Genomic DNA, 25865 nt, shown 5'->3' with positions numbered 1-25865 from the left:
ATGTGTAGTCAGGATCAGATCTGAAAGCGCTGTCGGCGGGATGTGCGGCAGCATCGGCAGCCAGTGCCATGGCCACATCTCCGGTAGCTGATGCGGCGCTGGCTTTGGCGGCAGCGGCCACCGAGTCAACAGCCAGTGCTAGTGCGGAGGCATCAGCGGGAGTTGCTGCCGCAGCGGAACTCAAAACATGAAACGGTTGGTTTGCACCTGATACGCTGCCTTATAAAATGGTAGGGTTAACAGATGTTCCCAGTCTAGTACGATGAGAGGCCAGAAATATTTATTCATCTCCACGATGCAATGCCAGGAAGGCATCTCTTTCGCTTGTTTATTTCCGGCGGCCCACATGTCCCTGTGACAACAACTTCTACTCATACAGCGATGGAACAACAGTTTCTTCCTCGCAAAATCTCACAGAAAAGAAGGATACAGCTCTGGCCTATGGCGTGCGCGATCACTGGTACTGGCTTGCGAGCTGGCCTTCCTTGACGATGTAGTTTTGCGCGGGGAAGTCCTCACCCTTGAAGTACCTGTCCAGCATGTCCCTCACACCCTCGGCATACCGCAGCTGCACGGATTATTTGTTAGCCGTCGGACATCGCAGATATGGTCAAAAGTCAAAACAGAGTAGTGCATATAGGTACTTGTGTACTGTACTTGTCGTAAGCTAACTTGTCTTAAATTATCACTCTGCTTTAGTTAGATCGCATGAAGTAACTGATTTCTCAGTGTGATTTATATTCTAGATAATCCTTAAGGTGATCGCCATTCTAACAAGAAATTTGGCCCCAGTACCTACAACTTCCAAGTGCTTGTCGCTTTGTTTTTGGTGTCAATGTGCATTGTTTTTAATGTGCTACAGACAAATATGAGCAACCCAATCCAGAGTTTAAGTTCACCCACTAAATGAATGACATAAACTAGTCAGCTTATGGTAGGACATGATCACGTCAACCATGATGAGATGTTGCAACGATGCTACTCCCTTACTAAACTAATTCAGGAAACACAGATACCAAGTTCCTACAAGGTATTAGACTTTAGACTCGGGTAGTAAAGAAAACTCAGAAACTAACCTGAGCATCAATTGTAGTCCCAGATATGTGGGGGGTCATGGCATGGTTAGGCATGTAGCGCCAGGGGTGATCCTTCGGTGCTGGCTGGGGGAACCACACATCGCCACCGTACCCTGAGAAATGGGAATGAGATGTTACATGTGACAGGAAATACAGGTCAGTGTTTGTATATATATTGCATTATTTCCCTATTCTTCAAATAAAATGTAGTAATGATATGTGATGCATAATGGCTCTAATTTTTATCCAAGAAAACAAGGCCACAGCAAGAATACCTATCACTCACCTAGGAGCAGAGTACATATGATAGTACCTCAGCAAATTTTTAGAACAAATATCAAAAAGTCGCATCATTGGCTCAGATTCTACAGATTCGAAGTTTTAATACTGATTTTACAAAATGCAAGCATGGCAAGCTTCTTATATACTTTAGGGACCCCAATAGAAATAGGCTGACATGCGAAGAAATACTAAAATGTAAAAGCTAAAGAAAATAAATGAACTGATATAGGTACCAGCAATGTGACCACTGGAACAAGCGTCTGCAACTGCCTGAGTATCCATGATTGCTCCTCGAGCATTATTCACGACAATTACACCTTTCTTCATCTTTGCGATCCTCTCTTTGTTAAACATGCCTCTGAACAAAAGGGCAACCAAAAACTCAGAAAAGTCATATGTTAAACTATTTTGGAAAGGTCAAGTACATGACAAACACAAACCTTGTTTTCTCGGTAAGTGGGGTGTTGATCACAACCACATCACACTTTGGAAGCATAGCATCCAGGTCCTCTTCAAACTTGGCACCAATTTCTTTCTCAAGCTCTGGGTCGATCTGAAGTCTGTCATGGTAAAGCAGGTTGCAGTTGAAGGGCTTAAGACGCTGAAGCAAGAGCCTGCCGATCCGACCGGCCCCAACAGTTCCAACAGTTTTTCCTTCAAGATCATAAGCTCTGTGGGCAATGCCTGCGACGTTCCACTCTCCCTGAACCACCTGTTGATACCCAGGCAAGAAGTTTCTGACCAGAATCAGAATGCGCAAGAGCTCATCTTCCGCCACGGAGACGGTGTTACTTCCAGTAACCTCTGCTACCGTTAAGCCTGCAGCAGCGGCTGCTGGCAAATCGATATGATCGGAGCCAATTCCAGCCGTGAGAAGAAGCTCAAGGTTCTTTGCCTTTTTAATCCTCTCTGCAGTAACATAAGCTGGGTGGAATGGGGTGGTAATCAGGACATGCATGTCTTCAATGTGCTTCTCCAGTTCTGGGAACAAGAACAGCAATCATTTAGTGAAAACAATAATCAGAGTCCCATGAAAACAGCAATTTTAATTACAAAAATAATTTGTATTAGTTATGTCATTGAGTAGAGGAGATAGTCCTAGGACTCAGTCGCAATGCAAACCATAGTGGGTCAGTAGGTTACAAATAACCTGTGCAGGGCCCACCGCCAGGCAACTGGCCTTTGTCGCCCGACAACAATAGTAAGAGTTACAAATCTATGTAAAAAAGTTGCATACCATCACCTTTGTAAGAATTGAAGCATAAAAGAATGTAGTCTAGATTTCACGAAAAGGGAATCTTATATGCATGGAGTACTAAATGTAGTCTATTTGCAAAACCTTTTTAGAGATGGATGCAACTTTGCGAGCCGAATCTAATGAGCCTAATTAATATATGATTAGATACAGTAATGCTACAGTGATCATGCTCTAATCATCGACTTAATTAGGTACAATATTGCTACAGTACCATGGCTGTGGAGGTGTTTTTGTAATTAGACTTAATTTAATACCTCTAATTAGTGGTCAAAGTTGCAAAAAATTTCCATCAAAACTTTTTCACCCCTAACCAAACACAGCCAAGGTTAAAACACAGATGCAGAATTGGCATGCCTGAACATCTGCAATGATACAGGTATAAGCGAGTATGACAAGCTTTAAGCTAATTCCTGTGTAATTCCTGAATTGCATGCAAAGTAGGGTGAAGCCAGAGGTAACCACTACTCATAAGCCGGCAATCATTCAATCAAGAAAACATTTTTTCTCTCTGCCATGAACCATGGAAATTGGAAAGGATGAAAAACAGTGCTGTATAAATAGAGAAAAGAAGAGTCTTCGTTGGCAAGATATGTGATATCCTATATGCATCATGTAGCAACCTAAGACATTAGAGCTTTTCATGTAAAGGAGGCACCATACGTGGACTGTGGATGCTGACTATATCACAATTCTACGAGTTCAGAAGTACCGTAGACTTGAGAAGGGAAAAAAATTGACAGTGACAAACAGTAATGTTTGGGGAGCTACTGACCACTGTTGGGGCCCTCCTTGTCATCGGTGACAATGTAGCGATGGCCCTGTGACTCGAGCCAGTTGCGGATGCCGAGTGCCCCCTCGACGCATCCGACGAAGTTGGGGTTCTTGTCGGCGTACTCGCCGGCCTTGTAGAACACCCCGACGATCTTCTTGCTGACTGCAGACGTCTGCGGAACAGAGAGAGAGAGAGAGCACAGCCTTTACACATCGAACTGCTTAATCAGCGTCCAGAATTCTACATCTGACGCAAACAAAATTCTGTGCCAAATTTCAGGTAGGAAGCGGCAGAATCGCAAGCGAAAGCCCGCGCCCTTTTCCGAGGCCGGGCTCGGGTACCGCGACGGGTCAACGGCCGCGCGAGGAGTCCGCGGGGAGAAGCGGAAGCACGGAAACGAAAAGGAGAGGATCGGGTGGATTACGTGCGCGACCCTTGCGCCGAGCGCCCGGTCGACCAGCTGCCTCGCGGCCGCCCTCCACATCGCCATGGATCCGCGGCGGAAGGAGAGGGAGAGGAGCCGCCCGGCGGCGGAGCAGGGAAGGAGTGGGGGAGCGACGCCGGCCGAGAGACGAGGAAGGAGGAAGAGCAGGGGGCTAGGGGAGTGACGAGTGCGGGTGGTAGAGATAAAGGCACCGGCTGGCCCGGTCGCAGGCGGGTGGGCCCCAACCGCCACAGGTCACGGGAAAGGTGGGCCGCCCCGGCGCGGTCCACGTGTGCGCGCGGGTGGGTGGGCGAGGGTGACTGCACACCGGGGCGGTGGTCCCGGCATTCCGAATTTTGGTGGATGACGTGCGGGCCCAGCTTCTACGTTGGTCCACCTGTCTGTCTTAGTTGACGTGCTAGGTGTGTGTATCTCGGGATCTGGCTTTTGGATAATCATTAGACCAGCTACTGTGCCAAATTTTGGCGATAGCTTCGCGCCTAGCGTCACTAGAGCGAAGCGGCGTGGACCGCCGCCGGCGCGCCGCCAGGAACAGGAAGGAAGGTAGCAAACGCACGAAGCATGCCGTCGTCCAGTCATTCAAGAGGTGGATGAGCCGTGTCGTCCCGAATTTGGTTCACGAATATTCCCTCTGTGCTCAAAAACCAAGCCGTTTTGGACAGCGACGTAGTCTTCAAAATTTAATTTTGATTTCTTATTTTTATAAAAATAGTCATCGCAAAGTGATATATTTATATTTTTATGAAAGTATTTTTCAAAATAAATTTATATAATTTTTTATTTTAAAACTCAACAATCTAAAAGTTATTCATAATTTATATTCCTAATATTTAATTCAAATCTTATTCAAAACGATTTTTTTCGATTATAGAGGAAGTATGAAGATGCAACCATCCTAGGAGGGAATATTCTCTCCAGATCCAGAAAGGATCTATAAACTTAGCGTACCGAGCAGGGATGGCAGCGGGTTGGGTTCGGGGCGGGTATCCGCAGGTTTCGGGTTTGCGGGTTTCAAGTTCGGTTTCTAATATAGACCCGCGGGTTTGCGGGTTCGGGTACCCGAAATCCTTCGAGTTTGGGGCGGATCCCAAAATTAACCCGCGGAGCTCCATTGGGGCCCAAAACCTTCAGCCCAATAAATGCTCATCTAGCAACCCTAGTAATATATACCTGAAATCTTATCCTCACCTCGCCCCATCCTCCTGCTGCCTCCACCCCCGCCCCGCGCCCCCTCAAGCCCGCCGCCGCACCTAGCACCCCCGCGCCCCCCACCAGCCCGCCGCCGCACGCCCACACCCAGCACCCCCTGCGCCCCCCTCCAGCCCGCCGCCGCACGCCTGCACCCTTGACCCAGAGTTCGCAGCACCGCGCGCCCACCCCGCCCCCGAGTGAAGGTCGGCCTCGCCCTGCCGCCGTGCCGGCGGCTCGCACTGATGCTGCCTGCCCCGCCCTGCCGGCGGCTCGCACTGGTGGCTGGTGCCGCCAGCCCCGCCCCGCCGCCCGCCCCTCCCGCCGTCGGCTATGGGCTACCTGCTCGCACGGGCTCAGCCCTCGCGCGTAGGTCGGGCGGCGCCGGGAGCAGAGCCGCCTATCCCGCACGGCCGCACCCAGCCACCGCATGGCGAAGGGGCTGAGGCCGCCTGCGCCCCCGCACGCAGGCACCGGAACACTTGCTTGTAAAAAACGGGTTTTGGATTATCCGTCGGGTTTCGGGTATCCGCGGGTTTCGGTTTCGGGGATGAATTTTGACCCGAATTGGAGTTCGGGGCGGGTTCGGGTTTCAAGTTCGGGTTTCGGGTTTGGGTGCCCAGGCACTCCACCCGAACCGAACCCGACCCGTTGCCATCCTTAGTACCGAGCCATCCTATTTCTACGATGTCTTTGAGCTCTGAAAGCTCGGGTGGTGAGGGGCAGAACTCGGAGAGGTGCCAAACAGCATGAGATAGGGACAACCGACAACCATTACATCCTGCCTCGTCTCCAACTCAAGATGGGAATGGGCTGGTCTGAACCCGATCTTGAACCTGGCCCTATAGTCTCGGGGCCAATTATAGCGATTTTTTATTTTTATATTTTTCAATTTCATTTTTTACAAAAATATATTTTTGTTTTCGAAATTAACAAAAATATACCCCGGCCACCCCACTGCGGGGCGGCCGGCACCTAGCCGCCCCGCTGCCGGGCGGCGGGGGTTTTTCTACAAAAAATTTCGCAAAAAATTTACGCCCGGACCCCTGGAGGCCCCAGGCCGTCCGGCAGCGGGGCGGCCGGCCCCAGGCCGCCCGGCTGCGGGGCGACCGCCGGCTGATTCTGACGTCACGCACTCACCTTGCTGTGTACTGTGCTACCCCTCCGCGCTGCGCCGCGCCTTTACCGCACGCCGCCGTACGTACACGCCGGTAAAAAAAATGTTTACGGCGACGTCCCTGGTCGTCCATGTGATGTCGTGGTGGCAGCAGGAAGGTGTGCGTGTAACCGTCGTACGTGGTGGGCGTGCGTGCGGTACGGCTGTTGCTTTGCGCCCGCCGTTGAGATTCTGATTCTTTTCTTCCGTTCCATCACGGGCGTCGGCTGCCGCCGGAGCGTGAGTCCCGGACGGCCGGCCAGCCTTTTCTTTTACCCGTCGCGGTAAAAAATAAAAGATAAACGAAATAGCAGCTTGGGCAAACGAAGGGCACGCCGGGCATTTGCTCGGGCTAGCTTGCGGCTGACTGTACCCCGGTTAATTCGCGGTGAAAACAAGCTATAATGATTGCCATTAGAGTGGCATCCACGACATTAGGATGGGGAGATCATGAGGCATAATTGCGATGTTACTGTCTCGGCAGCCACTGATTATTAGGATTCGTTCCAAGGTTAGCGTCACCTTAATTAACCTCTCTGTCCTGAGCATTAGTGGTAATTAGTTACTCCGGAACTCACGCTCCGGAGGCGGCCGGCGGCCGTGATGGAACGGAAGAAAAGAATCAGAATCTCAACGGCGGGCGCAAAGCAACAGCCGTACCGCACGCACGCCCACCCACCACGTACGACGGTTACACGCACACCTTCCTGCTGCCACCACGACATCACATGGACGACCAGGGAAGTCGCCGTAAACATTTTTTTTTACCGGCATGTACGTACGGCGGCGTGCGGTAAAGGCGCGGCGCAGCGCGGAGGAGTAGCACAGTACACAGCAAGGTGAGTGCGTGACGTTAGAATCAGCCGGGCGGTCGCCCCGCAGCTGGGTGGGCTTGGGCGGGCCCTGCTGCCGGGTGACCGGTTCTCTAGAGACCTGGGCGTAAATTGTTTGTGAAATTTTTTGCAGAAAAACCCCTGCCACCCGGTAGCGGGGATCTGGCCGCTCGGCAGCGGGGCGGCGGGGTATATTTCTGTAAATTTCGAAAATAAAAATATATTTTTGTAAAAAACGAAATTGAAAAATATAAAAATAAAAAAGCGCCCAATTATAGGGGTTATAGATTGACCCAATCTAGACCTTTGGTTGTGGCCTTGATGGTCCAATGGGCAGTATGGGTCGGTCCTAGCTAACATTTATATTATGCTTATGCAATTACTTGACACATGAGATTCAAGATGCAATCACTCGGATCCGTGATGTTCATGCTTGTCAGAAGTTTAACTTCCATGCTCATCATCAATGATCGGACAGTTTTTGCCATCAGTTGCCAATTCATATCTGCCATCATTATTACACATAACTCATCTTTTTGCTAGTGATTACTCATTGAAAGAGTATCTAGACCCCTAGTGGATTTTGATGTATTGATTGACAATATGATTAAAGGACTAACGTGTTTTTTATGAGATTATGAATAGGTGTTTAATTTAGGAATTGATATGAATTGAAATAGCTCATGTACTGCAAGCAAATGTGAATATCTCATTGGCATTACTTGAATGTAACAAGCTAGATTGAGAAAGAAAAATGGAGAGTAAGACATTCATGATTGATATGAGGGCTCTAATATTTGTTGAAGCTTGTTGACTTATGTGGGATTCAAAATGACAAGCAAAAGAATTGCTAATGAGACATGATAATATGCTTGTGCATAGTCTCAAGTTTGAAAGACTTGTCATATGTAATGAATTTTGATTATCAAAGGAAGCAAAGCAAGAAACATGTGAATGAGACAAGAGTTCATGCATATATGTAGTCTCAAATTGGAAAGATTGCATATAAAACTGAATAGTGGATTCAAATTGATAAAGAAGATTTCATGTATGACATCATAAATCAATGTGAGTTTGAAATGGATGGCTAGGATGAAAGTAGAGGTGACCGAGAGGCGAGTTTCAAGAGGCTACGCAAGCAACGGCTTGGGGGAGGAAGGAAACCGATACAGGTCAATTTTTGGCGGACGACATGCGGGCCCAGCTTCTACATTGGTCCACCTGTCTGTGTTATACTACACGAAACCTGGGGGTGGGGGCAATTGAGGCTAGGTGCGTGTACTTTAGGACGTCCGCAATGGTTAGCTATTTAGCTGGCTAGATCTGATGTGACAATAAAAATTGGGTTAATTGGATCCGTGCCATTATAATTTTGCAAGTTCTCTCATCTGCCATTACAATTCACCTATTCGGAGATATGCCATTACAATTCGTTTTTTGCCTGAGATGTGCTATTTTATACGTATTTGATATTCTTGGGTCCACTTGCAGGCCTCTGTATTTTTGTATGATCCAAAATACCCCTGCTATCTCTCTTCTCTCCGCTTGCTGACATATAGGCCCCACGTCATCTTCTTCATCCTTCCTTCTCCAACCTGGCTTTCTTCACTCCAGCGGTCGCACCCTACTCCACGATTTCTCCTTCCCTACGTTCAGCTGGGGCGCGCACCATCTACTCGCTGCTCCAAGAACGGCGCCTCCAAGTCCCCGCCATCACACCCGCAGACATCGTTGCCCGGGAAGGAGAGAAGCCCCAGCGCTAGCAGGCCTCCTACGGGCGCCGCAGCTGCCACACCCGTGGAACCTTCGCACCTGCCGCTTCGCCACCGTCGCTCCGCTCGCGTCGAGATTGGAGGGTGCTTGGAAGGCGGCGGTGCACCAGCCGCTCGCGTCGCCGCCAGCGGTGGCGGCGAAGAGGGGCTTCTCCACCTCGCTGACCAAGGAGGAGATCCCGAGGACTTTGCCACCATCCGAGGCACGCACTTCCAACGCGCGATTTTGGGTCCCTGTGCTCAATTCTGCATGGTTTTGCTTGGAATTGCAAATGTTCTACCCAGAATTATCTCTCGCCGACGTGAATATGGACTCTTACAAGACTGTGATGGCCTTCCAAGCACTTTCCTTCGCACTTCGCAATCCACACCCCCTCCCCCCGCTCCGCAGTTCCATAGGAACGTGTGCTCGAGCGGGCCTTGTGCTCGTAGTAGGTGGCGACGTGGTCGACGGCAGCATCCACGGCGGTGCGGGCACGAAGCAGGGGCAGCGCGGAGGCGCGGCCTCGACGGCGCGGCATGAAGGCACTGGTGCGGGCCTCGCAGGCGCGTCGAGGCATGGCGGTGCGGCCGCGGAGCGGCGGCGGCGGCGAGCTCCGCTCCAAGCGGCGTGCCCGCAGCGGCGGCGACGTAGAGGCAACGGATATGTGAGAATATGTGAGAGTGTGTGAGTCTAATAGTATAAAATAGTCTTTTCTTTTTATCTCCCACCGTAGCTAGCAGCTATTACCATTACGTGCCCTTAGGCTCTAGCTTCTGGATAATCATTTGCAACATGTTTGTTTGGCTGGTCGGTGGATCAGCTGCTATGGTATCACGGCTGCTACAGTACCTTTACATACTATTAAATTATCGGTACTTGAGATTCTACCGTAATCACCCGCTACAACGCTCTAGCCTCTCAAAAATGCTATTAAACCAGCTGCTACAGTCCCAGCAAGCAGCCAAGCGAAAATGTTGTAGACCTCCTGATAGAGTATATTTGGTAGGTTAGGATATGTAATTCCGGACTGCCATATGTATCGGGGAGGTGCCTTAACCTCCCCCCTCCCCCAAGTCTCTATACTCTATATATACCGCCCAAGGGGCTCAATGCAATACATCGACCACATTATACACATCCTACTTTCCAACATGGTATCACGAGTCTAGGTTTAAACCCTAGGCCTTCGGCTTCTGTTGCCCTCGCGCCGGGGTAGTGCCCGCGTAGGATCAACGTGCGGATCCCTCTGATCTGCCATGCTGTCGTGTCGTCAAGCGGCAGAAGGACCTACCTCTTCGCTGGCCGACCCATGGCGGCACCGCTCAATGTTCCCGTCGGGTACCACATCGCCATGGGGGCGCCACTGTGCCTGCGTGCCTCCACGTCGTCATCCTCCTCGGCTCCGCATTCGGATCTGCCCGCCCCTCCCGCGCATAAGGTCAGGCGCCCCGCCTCCTACCAGCGCCCGCCGCACCGCTCCCTCAGAGCACGCGTGCCCTTGCCGCAGCGGAGGACCACCGCGGGGACGCCAGGCCACTGCGCCATCAGGGCCGGCGGGCCGCCGAACCACCAATAAACGTCAACGCCGGGCCGCAGCGCTGCTGCCGCTCTCCTCCACCACTCCTCTCCAACGCGCCGCCGCGGGACTGCTTCCCCTCGTCCCTCATCGCCACGCTGTTGGTGGTCATTTTTAGTGAATTCTACCGCCAACATTGCTTCGGATTTCATATTTTCAAGACCATAATACCATAATTTTCACTAACATTAATGAGTTCCACAAGTTTTGGTGCATGTCTGATTTCAGTAACAAAACATACGAAATTGAGCCAAAATGGGAGAAATCCCAGGCCGGCCTACCCCTGTGCAACCTCGTCATGCAACTCCCCGGTGATGGTCCTGAACACAAGATCGAGCAAAGATCAAGTGCTCTACACAAGTGTCACAAGTTAAGACCGAAAGGCCTACACCAAGTCTAATTGGGTCCACTTTCAGTGACAAACAAATCAACCAGTACCCAAACTGACTTAAGGAGCAACACAAGATCCTGGATCAACGTGACAGAGCAACGGAGGGCCGAGATGTGCCAGAGCCAGGCAGACCGGCCTAAGAATCACGTGGAAAATGCCAAGCAGCTCAGAACCGACTCCAGGAGAGAATCCAAGCCATCCAGAGGAAGGTCGGTGCCAGATGGCATGATCCCCAGGCCGGCTGGCCTAGGAGAGGTCGGCCAACCCCACCTGTCAGCCTCTAGTGATCTCCCTTGGCGTGGAAGCTAAGCACAACTGTCTTACCTACTTGCAACTGACGCCAAGCTCTAAACCGACCCTGAAGCACTATAAATAGAGCTCCACCTCTCACTTGTAACACACACCATCCATTAGAGAAGAGTGTTCACTTTTGTGCTCTCTTTGTATTAGAATAGGGAGAGAGTGAGGTGAGAGCTTTGGTGCAAACCAAGCTAAAGGAGCGGACTCGAGTTCTCTCAGTCTTACTACATATTTTGTATCTACCTCGGAGGAATATATCTTTGAGTAAGTTTCTCGTCTCAACTTCAGTTTCTCGCTAGCTTTACTTTCTGCTTTAGTTACTTGTTTAATTACTTTATTTGATCTACGGGATCCTGAGTCTGCATAAGCAGCAAGTTCTACTTATTTGAGGTTGCTTTCTATCTAAATACACGGTAGGAGCAAGTAGCTCAATAGCTGTGGGCGCGGTGCCCAGCTTGGCTAGCTATCTCAGGTTGTGTTCCACCCCACGGAACCGTTGTGGCAGGCGGCAGGTGGTGACAGCCCTGTCCGTCCCTCGTAGTCCACCATGTTTGGGTGTTTTCATAGCAATAGTGTCGACTGCCGTTGGACTCCCTTCTCACCCCAGTCTGAGTCCTTCCCTGAGGCCGCCGAAGCAGATCAAGTCAATAGTTAGCTCGTCGCTACGTAGAACTATAGGTTATCTGGAGTTAGGCCCTCTTCCCCCTTACCTTTTCTCTTTCGGTGTGTCCGGTTGAGTAGTTCTAGATTTGGTCGAAGCTTTACTGTTTCTTGGATTCAATATCCCAGGTATACTCCCTGGTGAAGGCTACATCGGTCTTTGTACGCTTGTGGAGTAATTCGTTTAGGCTATGGAGTGCCAACAAGCTTTCTGGCACCATTGTCGGGGAACGATAGCAACACTAGATTTAGTGTTAGTCAGCCGTACGACTTTTCATCTTACCCCATGGAGTTTTCTCCTAGTTATCTGGTAGTTCCATCTAGCGAGTATTTGGAACCACCAGCATCCTGCTATCCCATACTATCTGATGGTTACGAGATCCGTCCTAATCTCGTAGCCATGGTTCGCACTCAGTCCTTCTCTGGTAAAAAGGACGAATGCCCCTATGCTCACTTGCAGGTTTTCAAAGAGAATTGTTCTCTTCTGATTATACCTGATATGACTCAACACACCCTATAGTGGAAGCTATTCCCGTTCTCTCTGATGGGAGAAACAAGAATTTGGTACAACCAGATTGCACGAGGAGTTGGAGGAGATTGGATACAACTGAAGGATGAGTTCTGCTTGTTCTTCTACCCTATCTCCAAAGTGATTGCTCATCGAAATCAACTGATGACATTCGAGCAAGGCGATGAATCACTTGGAATAGCGTGGGCTAGATTCATGCATCTGGTAGAATCCGGGCCACCACATCAAATCCCGGAGGAAATACTGATGCAACACTTCATCTATGGTATCAAGCCGGAGAGCGCACATTTTCTGAATGTGCCCTCCGAGGGGTCAGTCATGTACAAAACAGTGGCCGAAGTCAGGACTCTTTTGGAGAACGTTCTGAACAGCACAGAATACACATGCATATATGACGACCCACCAGAGACAATAGAGTAGTCTAACGAGACGCAGCAACTTCAGGTTCTATCAGCTGCATCCTATCCACCTCCACCATATATAGAGGAAATTACCGAACCACAAAAGTCCTCAGATCAAGAGGCCCTCCATGAAGATATGCCAATGTTCATACCAGACCTCTTCACAAAAGAGGAATACTTGGAACTCAGTAATGTTTCAGACATGCCGAAGGAGCATAAGTGTGTATGCTCAAGATCTGAGGCATTCATTCAAGAAGCAACATCGCAGATAGAGGGTCTTTCTGTGATCATCAGTAAGGAATGGACAGAGGAAGCAGAGGCCAGTAGTAGCATCATCTAGATCTACCGCCGACCCAAAGTACTCCTCTGTTCTATTGGGGGACGCCGTACCACAAGAGACTTTTTACGATCCGAAGGTCGGGGTGAATGTGATGTCCAAAACCTTGGCAAACCACATTGCACCCGAAGAACCCCTGACCTTCTCTTGTAAGCACCTGAAGTGGATCGATGGCCAGATAGTGGAAAGTCAAGGGATTCTGCGACTAGTGCCCATGAAAATGAGCAATAACAAAGTTTTCCTGGACTTCCACATCTTCGATATCGCAAAATGTGAAGAGTTTGTCTTGATCGGACGGCCAATAGAACCACTTGTCAACCCAAATGGAGACCGAGCGACCCTCGAGGTTACGGTTGGCAAAGAAAAGATCCTGGTTAGTCTAGATCGTTCATGCAACACCACTGCAGAGGCTAGACCGGAGCAAGACCCATTAGAGGAAGCAGTGAACATCAGTCAAGAAGAGGAAACTCAGCCCATTCCTGAAGAGGATGTCTCACACTTCACCTAGGAAACAAATCCGGCTGGCAGGAGTAAGCTCAGTGAAGAGGAGACACCGCAACCGCCTCTCCTAGAGCTAAAGCCGCTGCCTTCTGGTTTGAAGTACGCCTTCCTCCACAACAACAGAGCCACGCCAGTCATCATCAGTGATAAGCTGACAGAGAGTGAGAATTGGCGGCTCGTTGCAGTCCTGGAGAAATATCAGTCTGTTATCGGGCATTCTCTCCATGACTTGAAGGGGGTCAGCCCCAACTTATGTACCCATCGCATCCCTATGGAACCGGAACATAAGCCGTCAAGAGAACATCAATGGTGGCTCAACGATGCGATGATGGAGGTAGTCAAGAAAGAGGTACTAAAACTACTACACGCGGGTATCATATACCCCATGCAAGACAGTGAGTGGGTCAGCCCAGTTCAAGTGGTCCCATAGAAGGGAGGCATGATAGTTATCCGGAATGAGAGAAATGAGCTCATACCTCAGCGGACAGTCACCGGATGGAGAATGTGTATCGATTACTGGATGTTCAACAAGGCCACCCGGAAAGATCACTTCCCTCTGCCCTTCATTGATGAGATGCTTGAACGGTTGGCAAAACACTCATATTTTTGCTACCTCGATGGATACTCTGGTTATCATCAAATTCTTATCCATCCTGATGACCAGAGTAAGACTACCTTCACCTGCCCCTATGGAACATTCGCCTATGTCGTTTGGTCTTTGCAATGCATCGGCTTCCTTTCAAAGGTGCATGATGGCGATCTTCTCGGACCTGATTGAGAACATCATGGAAGTGTTCATGGATGATTTCTCAGTCTACGGCAAGGATTTCGATCAGTGCCTTGAGAATTTGGACAAAGTTATCAAGAGATGCCAAGAGACACACTTAGTCCTTAATTGGGAGAAGTGTCATTTCATGGTCAGAGAAGGAATAGTCCTCGGACATAGAGTGTCTGAAAGAGGAATAGAAGTGGATCGGGCAAAGATCGACGTCATCGAGCAGTTGCCACCCCCGACAAATGTCAAGGGAGTCAGAAGTTTCTTGGGCCATGCTGGCTTCTACAGGAGATTCATCAAGGATTTCTCCCGTATAGCCAGACCCTTGACCAACTTACTGGCGAAAGATGCCCTGTTCAACTTCGACGAGGAATGCCTCGTAGAATTCTACACCCTCAAGAAGGCACTCATATCAGCACCCATCATCCAGCCACCTGATTGGAAACTTCCATTCGAGATCATGTGCGATGCAAGTGACTATGCTGTGAGAGCAGTGCTTGTTCAGTGCAGAGATAAGCAGCATTATGCCATATCCTATGCCAGTAAGACGCTGACCGGACCCCAGCTGAACTATGCCACAACGGAGAAGGAACTTCTGGCGGTTGTATTCGCCATGCATAAGTTCATATCCTACTTGATCGGGGCTAAAGTGACTGTATACACGGATCATGCAGCACTGAAGTACCTCCTGACCAAGAAGGATGCTAAGCCATGACTCATCCGTTGGATTCTGCTCCTCCAAGAATTCGACTTGGAAATAAGAGATAAGAAAGGAGCATATAACTACATGGCAGATCATCTCTCAAGGACGAAAATACAAGGGTCGGACCTGCTAATCAATGACTATTAGAGAGATGATACTCTTTTGAAGGTTACTACAACCAGTCCATGGTATGCAAATTTGGTAAATTTCATGGTGACTGGGTACATACCTCCGGGAGAAGATAAAAAGAAATTGATACACCTCAGCCGATTTCACCTATGGGATGACTCATACCTATTCAAGGTCTGTGCTGATGGACTACTCCGCCGTTGTATCCCGATATGTGAGACTCGCAAAATTCTGGAGCGTTGTCACTCCTCACCCTATGGAGGACATTACAGAGTATTTCTGAACCCATGCAAAAGTTTGGCAAAGTGGATTCTTCTGGCCAAACATGTACGGAGACGCAAAGGAATTTGTGCGGCGTTGCCCAAGATGTCAAAAGCATGGGAATATCAATTCTCGAGACACAATGCCACTAAAGAGCAATCTTCAAGTGGAGATATTCGACGTATGGGGAGTCGACTTCATGGGTCCCTTCCCAATGTTAGAGCAGTGCGAGTTCATTCTTGTGGCAGTGGGCTACGTGTCCAAATGGGTTGAAGCACTTCCTTGTGTTGCGGCCGACTCGAAAAGCTCGAAGAAAATTTTTCAGGAAATTATATTTCCTCACTTCGGAGTTCCTAGAGTCATGATCAGTGATGCAGGCTCACACTTCATCGACAAAACCTTCAGGAAGTGCCTCATCGAGTTAGGAGTTGATCACCGGGTTGCCACACCATACCATCCCCAAACGAGTGGTCAGGCAGAGACGTCAAACAAGCAAACCAAGAACATCTTGCAAAAGACGGTCAATGCCATGGGGAAGGGATGGCAAAGCAAGTTACCTGAGGCACTATGGGCCTATCGGGCAGCTTACAAAACTCCGATAGGGATGACACCGTACCAACTGGTCTGTGGCAAGACCTGCCATCTTCCTGTTGAACTCAAGTATAAGTCCCATTGGGCAATCAAGAGGTGGAATATGGATCTCCAGTCAGCCGGGATCAAACGACAAATCCAGCTGGCTGAACTGGATGAATGGAGGGAGAAGGCCTACCACAGCTCCAAGCTCTACAAGGAGCGGACGAAAAGATGGCACGATAAGCGAATCAAGATCAAGCACTTTAAAGCGGGAGATAAGGTACTCCTTTTCAACTCCCGCATTCGTTCGTTTGGTCATGGTATGCTTAGAAGTAAGTGGGAAGGCCCATTCTTAGTGCTTAACGCCACCGACCACGGCGCTATAACCCTTCAGGACAATGACGGGAATATTTTCAAGGCCAATGGCCAAAGACTGAAAATATTCCTCGAGCCCGAAATACCGGAACTCGAAGAAGTAGATGTCTACGAGTTATCCGAGTTAGAACACACATCTAAGGTCGTCGCCGTACCTTAAACGTGCCATATTTCATGTTAGGTGTCCTTTGTCTTCTCCCCCATGCTTTTCTTTCCTTTCCTGGATCAAAGCACCTAAATGCTCAAAAATAGAAAAACTGAGGAGGAATCTTCCAGAAGCCCGGATTCACACCTGACAAGGTGGGACCGGCCGGCCTGGCTTCGAGCCCGTTCACCCTCATCCTTTCTTGCAATGTTACAATCGGTGCAAACTTTCACTTCCTGGGTGTTCGGGGCGAGTGGAGTTGATTTAAACTGAGAGGCTCCCCCTTCCTCCTCATTCCAAACTCTCCACCAGATCCCTTTTCGTTCATCCACTTCTCCACCAAGATCACACCCATGGACTCGCAATCCTCTCCAAAAACTCCCAAATCCGCGTCCATGGAGATATCCACTCCAAAAGCGCCCTCCAAGTCCAACCATTCGTGAGCATCGTCCAGTAGCGTCAGGATCCTTGGGTCCCTGGAGATCGCCGCCCTCCCTCCGTCGCCGCCTGCCGGCCAGGGGCACCAGCCCCAGGCCGGCCGGCCTAGAGGAGGCCGGCCGGCCTTACCCCGAGGCCGGGCGTCTCCCAGTTCGGCACAGAGCATCGCCCAGGGGCTAGGAGCAGAGGCCATCATACGCTCCCGCGCACGCAACCTGGTGCGACCTACAATAGCGGTTCCTTCCCCTAGAAAGGTCGTTACCAAGTGCGCTGTAACACCTCCATGTTAATTTTGGTGTTAATTTCATGCTTAGTCGCTAATCCTCGCTTAAATATAGTCATTAATCGCCGCGAACCGCACGCACGCGCCCCTGCGCCGCACCGCCGAGCACCCCCAATCCGCCCGGCTCTGTTGAACCCTCCCGTGGCCGCCCCATCACCAACCTGCATCGCCGCAGGCGAGGGCACCGCCGCCATTGCCACTCGTGTTGCTGCACCACCGACGCCCCTCCTCCAACCATCCTCGGCTCCAACTCTTGCTTCGATCCGGCCCTAGGTGAGCCCCTCGTGCTTCCCCACCACTCCCCGACAGCCGGCACGGCCTTCCCCCACCGGAATCGTGCACCCTGAGCACTCCTCCATTCCAAATCCACGTGAGGGACCTCGTACGAGAATTAGAACTTTTCTAGGGGGTTTTCTGCGAAGTCTGCGACTCAGATGAATAGTGTCGCGCTGGACCATTTTGAAATTTTAGCTGCAAACTTTGGAAAATCGTAGTAAATCGTAGAAAAATCAGAAAAATACAAACTAAAATTTGTTGGATTCCTTGTCCTAAGATCTATAAATTTCCTTACAGGTTGATCTTCAGTTTCTAAATATTTTTTGCTCTAGTTTAAATGTTATTTAAAGTGGTTGCAAGCTTTGAAAATACATAGTAAATTGTAGAAAAATGGTAAAAATGTAAAACCAATTGTATTAGCTTTGATTTGGCATGTAGAACTTAGGAAAAATATTTAACCTACTGTTTGTTTAATGTTTTCATGATGTATTGATTTAATCATGGTTAATGCTTGTTTACGCTTGTCTATTTAATATCTGTAGTTCTGGATGTTCAAAAATTATGAAATTTATGTAGTAGCTTACTCTTTGTATGTTTAGTTCACTGTAAAAATTTTAGAACCAGAAGCTATGTGCATGTTTGTAAATCTATTTTTGTTCTGTTTGTCTTGCTAGGGCTAAATTAAATGTTTTCTGTTGTCAATAAATGTTGGAAAAATATTGTTGCATGCTTTATCAATAGCTCATCATGCTGGTAAATTTTGGTTGCTAGATCATGTCCTCAAGTTAAGTTTTTGCATTTGTTTAGTTTCTAGCTATATCTTTCGCTTTCCAAAAGTATTGCTAAGCCATTCTTTTCTGCATGGTTTGATAGATCAAGTATGTCATTTTTGGGTGAATCATGTTAAATTTTGTTGGCTAGAAGGTTTGGCTAATTCCTGAATGGTGGATGCTTGCAGTGGTTTAATTTAAGTTAATTTGTGTGGCATGCTTGATGTGCTTGTCATCTTCTATGAGATGCTTGAGTGATGGTTAAGTTAAATAGCTCTAGGTGCTTATGCTAGTATGTTGTAGTTTTATGAATGCCTTGCGTGTTTAACTCCCACGCATTCATACATATGCATTGTCGCATCTCATTTAGGTACGATAGATGAACCATATGAAGGACGTGCTACTGGAGCCAAACCCGAAGACGATGTTGGTGGACATATCCCGAAGACGGATGGATGGAACCCGATGTGCATGACCAAAGGAAGATGCTCGCCAAGCGAGTATCATCTAACTAACACTGACTTAGTGTTAATCCCAGGCAAGCCCCGGAGCATAACCCTTAATTTCAGTATCCAATGTTACTAAAGTATTTGCGCATTTACGTTTCTAGGAATTGTATGAAACCCTAGTATGCATGTTATCCCTAGGTACCCCTGAGTCTCTACTAGTATACAGGTGTCGTTAGAAATGCTTTGCTAAGTAGGAATTCAGTAGAAGTCGAGTGATTTCCTGTCACTCGCGAGATATAGGTCTTTGTTACTTATGGCAAAGTTACTTGAGAATGAACTAATGAGGAAAGAGAAATGGAGACCGGGAGTGGATGAGTTTGGTTATGGATATGAAATGAAGGGAAAGTAAATCTCCGCCTGTGTCGGTTGAGGACTGTACCGTTGTTGGCACATTGATCGAGGATTGAATAGTACTAACCACATGCCGAAAGTATGAGGTAGTCGAAACCGATAAGCTAAATACCTGATTTACAACGATATTTTGAATCGCGACCTGCTACTCTGGGTGTGGGATGATGGCGGGTGTTGGAGAGTATGTCGCCTCCGGGTTCTCTGGGAGTTCACTGTGAGGGGCCCTTCACCCGGGTTTTGGCAGGCGTGGTTCAGACGTCGGGGTGATGATGGGAACAGTTGACATGTGTGGTCCAGCGTGGCTGCACGTGTCGTGTGAGTTAGGTCCACCTTGCAAAGTTAAATCAGATCAATTCGCCGTGACTCGCGGTTATGAGGGCCTTGATCTCTCTGTCACATCGTAGTAAACAAGTGGAACATGAATGGCAATGGAATATATGTTTATTATACTCTTGGAAAATATAATATGATGTACCATGTTTGATCTAGATGTTTATGCAAACCTAGTTGTTATTTGTACATTAAACTTGAGCTAAAATATTGAAAGTAAGGATCCACTATTAGTTGCTTTCCAGCAAAAATAAACTGCAGAGCCAAAAAGCTTACATGTCTAGATAGTGGGCTAAGTATACCCATGTCGGGTAAGCCTTGCTGAGTATTAGTATACTCAGGGTTTGTTGTCACCCTGTTTTCAGATAACTGCTGCTGGTTGGAGCTAATCAGGATTCACATCGGTGGGCTCGATGTGACGTCCTCACGTTATCGTAGTCATCGTTGTTTTTCTAAACTAAACTTCTATTTAATTTCTGCTGCATTTTGAACTCTGATATTTTACATAAACTTGTTTGTAAAACTCTGCATTGTAAATTAAATTTGAGAACTTTTGTCTGCTTGTAATTATCTGTGCTCGTCTTCGTGCGAGACTTCCAGTGTTTTTCGATTCTTAACCCGACAGACGACCGGATTACACCGTTTTAAGTGCATGGTAGCTTGATTAACCATTAAGATGATAGTTAGCGCACTTAAGCCAGTTTAATTTGGGTGGTTCTGTTACACGCGCGGGAACGTCCTCCGCGGGTCGTGTCGCACAAGTTGCTGCACTCCAAGCAGTGCCAATCAACTCATCCACGTACTCCCCAGAGTACTCCCCCGCCAGTCCTAGCCCTCCACGCTACCGCATGACCGGGGCCAAGGTTGGCCGAGGGAAGGTGCTCACCCCGCCATTGGATCGCAGCGGTGTGGACTCCCCACCGGATACGGTGCGGCGCCACATCAAGCCGCCACCGATCCGTGGTCCGCCAGAGATCCACGCCTACACCTATATCGAGGACGAAGATGAGGACGAGGAGGAGGAGCCCACCAATGTCGCCTCTCTCCGTGAGCAGCTCGCTGCCCTCCAGCTACGCCTCAACAACATGGACGAGCGCGTGTCCGAGTCGGAGATCGATAGGATGGAGTTGGGTGATCGGGTTGACACCCTTCGCAAGGCCATTTGTTCAAAGATCAAACGTCTTGCGAAGGCGACCGGGAACAAGGATCTTTACCGATCCCTGGACCCGAAATAGGTGTTAGGTCTAGGAAGAGTCTTAGGTTTAGGTTTTGGTGCTGCATTTTAAATTCTTTTATTTCATTTGTTTAGTTCATTCAGTTGTATGCAGCAGCACCCCACTTTGTTTTGAATAAAGAATAAAAATAAAAAGTTATTCCTCCTTGTGCTCTTGTGGCTGGTGCACATGTGTGTGCCAACCACACCCCTGCTCTGACCTTTCGCTGAGTGCGCAGTGAGTTCAAACGAGGAGGATGAAACCAACGTTCCAGAGAAATTCGAATGAATTCTGAAGGGAATTCAAGTCGGGCGGTCTACACTAGGCCGGCCGGCCTACATTCTCCATCAATCTGACCGAGGCAATTGCCCTGGAACTCAACACACCGAGCCTGCACGTCTGCAACAGGGCCCCCGAAATTTGGCCATAGGTGTAGGCCGGCCGGTCCCACTTGTCGGCCTCTCTTTGAGGGCCATTGCATGGAGCTGGTTCGATACCTCTACTCCCCTATCCTTCCAGTTTTTGTTCAAATTCACCCTGGTTAACTTCAATTAAAACCTTGAACGAATCACATAGGAAGAGTTGAAATCTTTTCATGGAAACGACATGTGCTAAGTTTTATTTCATATACAAGTACCTGCCTACCTTGGAACTCATGTTTAGGATCGCTTGCTTTCTTGCTTATTGATCTTTGTGATATGATGACATGAAGCTGTACAAGTTCCTAATTCAAAGTCTTGAAAGTTTTTATTTCAAAAATACAAAACAAGGCAACTCCTGTGCTCAGCTTGTCGTACACCCATTCCAGAGCCTTTGCAACAATACATACAAATTCAAACCTATAGCTATCTTTCTCATTTCTGAGCTCGTTCAAATGCCGTGCCTCTGAAGTCAGTTACGGTTGTTCATCGCTGTGGGTCATACACGTACATGGCCATCACTCCACGGTCCTTCATGTGGGTGCTTAAAGCTCTTCATCCCCCTAAAACAAAAAGGAAAAAGAAATATATGAACAGCGTTCATGCTAGTTCAGTAAAAAAAATGATGAGGAAGGGGAGAAATGAAGAATGCTTAAGTTAGTACCACTAAGGACATGTATCTCCATCTACACTTTGCACGTGACCCGAGTGATGAACACTTTAACTACCAGGAGACATTACGTTTGCACTTGCAATATGAATGTTTAAGATATGCAATCACCCTTACCCGAGCTCCACATACGCCTAGTGAGGAGAAAAGTCAGGGGTAGTGAGGTTTGAACAAAATGAGCGAATGAGTGGTTCGAGCAAAAGAGTATGCCTTGATTTTATAAAATCTTGAAAAGCCCTTCCAAGTACGGCGAAGCAGGGACTGGTCACAACCTTCATCGGCTCGTTCCGGAGATCAATGGGTAAAGACGGCAGTGCTAGCCACCCGGAATCCGAGGTATGAAAGGGAAAGTTATGAAATAACGCTTAAGCATACCTGATCTTATGAACCCTGGACTTTGCTTGATCCTCATGATCTGTTTCGACTCTTTTTGCTCGGGACGAGCAAAGTCTAGGTGTGGGGGTGTGTTGGCGGTCATTTTCAGTGATCTCTACCGCCAACATTCCTTCGGATCTGATATTTTTAGGACCACTATACCATAATTTTCACTAACATTAATGAGTTCCACGAGTTTTGGTGCATGTATGATTTCAGGAACAAAACATACGAAATTGAGCCAAAATGGGAGAAATCCCAGGCCGGCCGGCCTACCCCTGTGCAACCTCGTCATGCAACTCCCCGGTGATGGTCCAGAACACAAGATCGAGCAAAGATCAAGTGCTCTACACAAGTGTCACAAGTTAAGACCGAAAGGCCTACAACAAGTCTAATTGGGTCCACTTTCAGTGGCAAACAAATCAACCAGTACCCAAACCGACTTAAGGAGCAACACAAGACCCTAGATCAACGTGACAGAGCAACGGAGGGCCGAGATATGCCAGAGCCAGGCCGACCGGCCTAGGTGAGGCCGACCGGCCTAAGAATCACGTGGAAAATGCCAAGCAGCTCAGAACCGACTCCAGGCGAGAATCCAAGCCATCTAGAGGAAGGTCGGTGCCAAATGGCATGATCCCCAGGCCGGCTGGCCTAGGAGAGGTCGGCCAACCCCACCTGTCAGCTTCTAGTGATCTCCCTTGGCGTGGAAGCTAAGCACAACTATCTTACCTGCTTGCAATTGACCCAAGCTCTAAACCGACCCTGAAGCACTATAAATAGAGCTCCACCTCTCACTTGTAACACACACCATCCATTAGAGAAGAGTGTTCACTTTTGTGCTCTCTTTGTATTAGAATAGGGAGAGAGTGAGGTGAGAGCTTTGCACTTTGGTGCAAACCAAGCTAAAGGAGCGGACTCGAGTTCTCTCGGTCTTAATCCATATTTTGTATCCATCTCGGAGGAATATATCTTTGAGTAAGTTCCTCGTCTCAACTTTAGTTTCTCGCTAGCTTTACTTTCTGCTTTAGTTACTTGTTCAATTACTTTCTTTGATCTGCGGGATCCTGAGTCTGCGTAAGTAGCAAGTTCTACTTATTTGAGGTTGCTTTCTATCTAAGTACATGGTAGGAGCAAGTAGCTCAATAGCTGTGGGCGTGGTGCCCAGGCTTGGCTAGCTATCTCGGGTTGTGTTCCACCCCATGGAACTGTTGTGGTAGGCGGCAGGTGGTGACAGTACTGTCTGTCCCTCGTAGTCCACCACATTTGGGTGTTTTCATAGCAGTAGTGCCGACTGCCGTTGGACTCCCTTCTCACCCCAGTCTGAGTCCTTCCCTGAGGCCGCCGAAGCAGATCAAGTCAGTAGTTAGCTCATCGCTACGTAGAACAGTAGGTTATCTGGAGTTAGGCTCTCTTCCCGCTTACCTTTTCTCTTTTGGTGTGTCAGGTTGAGTAGTTCTAGATTTGGTTGAAGCTTTACCGTTCCTTGGATTCGATATCCCAGGTATACTCCCCGGTGAAGGCTACATCGGTCTCTGTACGCTTGCGGAGTAATTCGTTTAGGCTAAGGAGTGCCAACACACGCCACCGTCCGCAAGGTCGCGGCTGCGGGGGCGGCCTCTTTGGGGGTCGTCGGGCTGCTGCGCGGCCAGAGCAGAGGATCCGCTCGGGTTGCACCTCCCCCCATTGATCTCCCTCGCCGGCACATTCTTGCCCCCTCCACCGATTCGCCTCTAGTCCTCTCTATCTCTTGACCGATGGGTGTGAGGATAAGGTTGGGGGGCAACGCTACGTGCACCTGAGACTATACCCGTAGGTTCGTCTTGATGCTGCTGCTATTTTTCTTTTTCTGATCCAAGATCGGTTTCGTCGCCCCACTGTTCCTCGTCGATCTTCATCGACACCCCAAAGTACTAGGTTGTTGCTGCGCCCTTCCAGGTTGCAGCGATGATGCTTGTGATCGAGCCATTATCGCCGGTGTCGCCACCTTCCAGCGGTGGCGGCTCCAGCACCAACTCGCGGCCCCTCGGCGCCACCGGTCGACCACCCGACGCCGCCGGTTGACCACTCGGCGCTTCTATTTGGCCCCTCGGTGCCCCCCGGCGCTGCCGCTCGGTGACTCAGCACCACCTGCAGTACTCGGTGCCTCTATTCGGCCACTCGGCGCCCCCGGTGCTGCCGCTCGGCGACTCAGTGCCACCTGCAGCTACCCGACTCCTCCGACCAGCCACTCGGCGCCTCCGACCACCGGTCGGCGACTCAGCGCCACTCGCGGTCACTTGGCTTTCTGGTCAACCACTTGGAGTCTTCGTTCGACTACTCGGCACCACCCGGGCTGCTGCACCCTCCTCCACGGCTTCGACCACGTCTACCTCGACTTCGGCACTTCGGCACTAAGGGGCTATTATCTGCATCAGCTACTCCAGTCGAAGCATTCGCACCGGCGTTACGACTGTGGAGGGATATCTCCATTGTTCTTCAGTCTGTCCGTTCGTATTGCTACTGCTACGACTGCGGGAGGATGTTAGAGTGTATTTGGTAGGTTAGGATATGTAATCCCGGGCTGCCATATGTATCGGGGAGGTGCCTTACCCCCCAAGTCTCTGTACTCTATATATACCGCCCAAGAGGCTCAATGCAATAGATCGACCACATTATACGCATCCTACTTTCCTACACCACCAGCTACCACATTTTGGCGATAGCTTCGCGCCTATCGTCACGAGAGCGAAGCAGCGTAGAACAGCGCCACCATGAACAGGAAGGGCACTGCTAGTGCTCGGATGTCCGCTCGATCGCAACATTGATAATACACAACAAAAAAAGAATCAATTTTTGCAACATCAAAAAACGTACTGAACCACATCTGGATGCAAAGAGTAAAATTTCCGCCGCAACATCGTAGCTCTGTTTCATATGCAACATCAAAACAAGACTACTGAAACATCAAGTTCATGCAAGTGCAACATGAAGAAAGCTGCCTCCACCAAATCAACCCGCAACAAATCAACCCTAATTGCATTGCTGAAGCACATTAATCAAAAGACCAAACACTCAGTGTATGGCTTATTTCTGAAACGTTACAGCAATTAACAGAAGTCAGCCCTAATTTCTGAACCACATTAACCAAAGACCAAACAGTTGGTGTATGTTGTATATTCTGAAACCAAAAACACATGTATACCTCCAAACCAACATCGCAAGTTGAAGTAAATGATAGGTGTCCCTTCATTTTTTTCATCTCCTGCACAAAATATGCACTGTTTTGCTATACCTGTCATGTTCTCAGGTTCAACATTGAATCATATGATGTTCGTAATTCAACAAATGGAGAAAAAATGATAGATACTGACTAATGTGATATGGGCTATACCTGTCATGTTTCTCAGGTTCAACATTGAATCATATGCTGTACATAAATGTACAGATGGAGAAAAATGATAGGTACTGATTGATGTGATATGGTCACATCACAACTTGATACACTAATTTTGCAATAGCCTAATATCAAAACCTGGAGCATGCAGGGAAGTAACTTGAAGAAAACAAGACGATTACTTAGGCTACACCAAACAGAAAATGGCACATGGAGCCACTGACATGCTGTTTAAGGAAGTAAATGCTTGTGCAGAACAGGAAAATTTGTGTTTGTTCCAAAAATGCTTTAATTACATGACAATGCAAATGATCACAAGTCTACCTACAGTAGGGTTACCTTGGCCACACCACATTTCCTACAATTCTGTTGCAGGTGAAGTGTTCCTCCTTGACCACCGTTGTTTAATCAACTCCTTTGCATAGCGAATGATGGA

General features: G+C 48.7%; 1 protein-coding gene across 1 annotated transcript; it reads right to left on the bottom strand.

The window, feature by feature from the left end:
* Positions 1 to 255: 255 nt before the first annotated feature.
* On the bottom strand, positions 256 to 4001 carry LOC120703205 (formate dehydrogenase 1, mitochondrial-like). Its single transcript, XM_039987216.1, has 6 exons — positions 3813 to 4001; positions 3389 to 3560; positions 1799 to 2339; positions 1592 to 1716; positions 1077 to 1189; positions 256 to 568 (listed from the first exon to the last, which is right to left on the bottom strand). Exons 1-6 carry the CDS (start codon positions 3876 to 3878, stop codon positions 455 to 457), a joined length of 1131 nt encoding a protein of 376 aa, XP_039843150.1. The 5' UTR covers positions 3879 to 4001; the 3' UTR covers positions 256 to 454.
* Between the last annotated feature and the right edge of the window lie 21864 nt (positions 4002 to 25865).

This window comes from Panicum virgatum, chromosome 4K (assembly GCF_016808335.1).
Source record: "Panicum virgatum strain AP13 chromosome 4K, P.virgatum_v5, whole genome shotgun sequence".
In the NCBI taxonomy this organism is placed as follows: Eukaryota; Viridiplantae; Streptophyta; class Magnoliopsida; order Poales; family Poaceae; genus Panicum; species Panicum virgatum.
The sequence above is the reverse complement of the archived record's forward strand: the minus strand, read 5'-3'. Positions and strand labels throughout refer to the sequence as shown.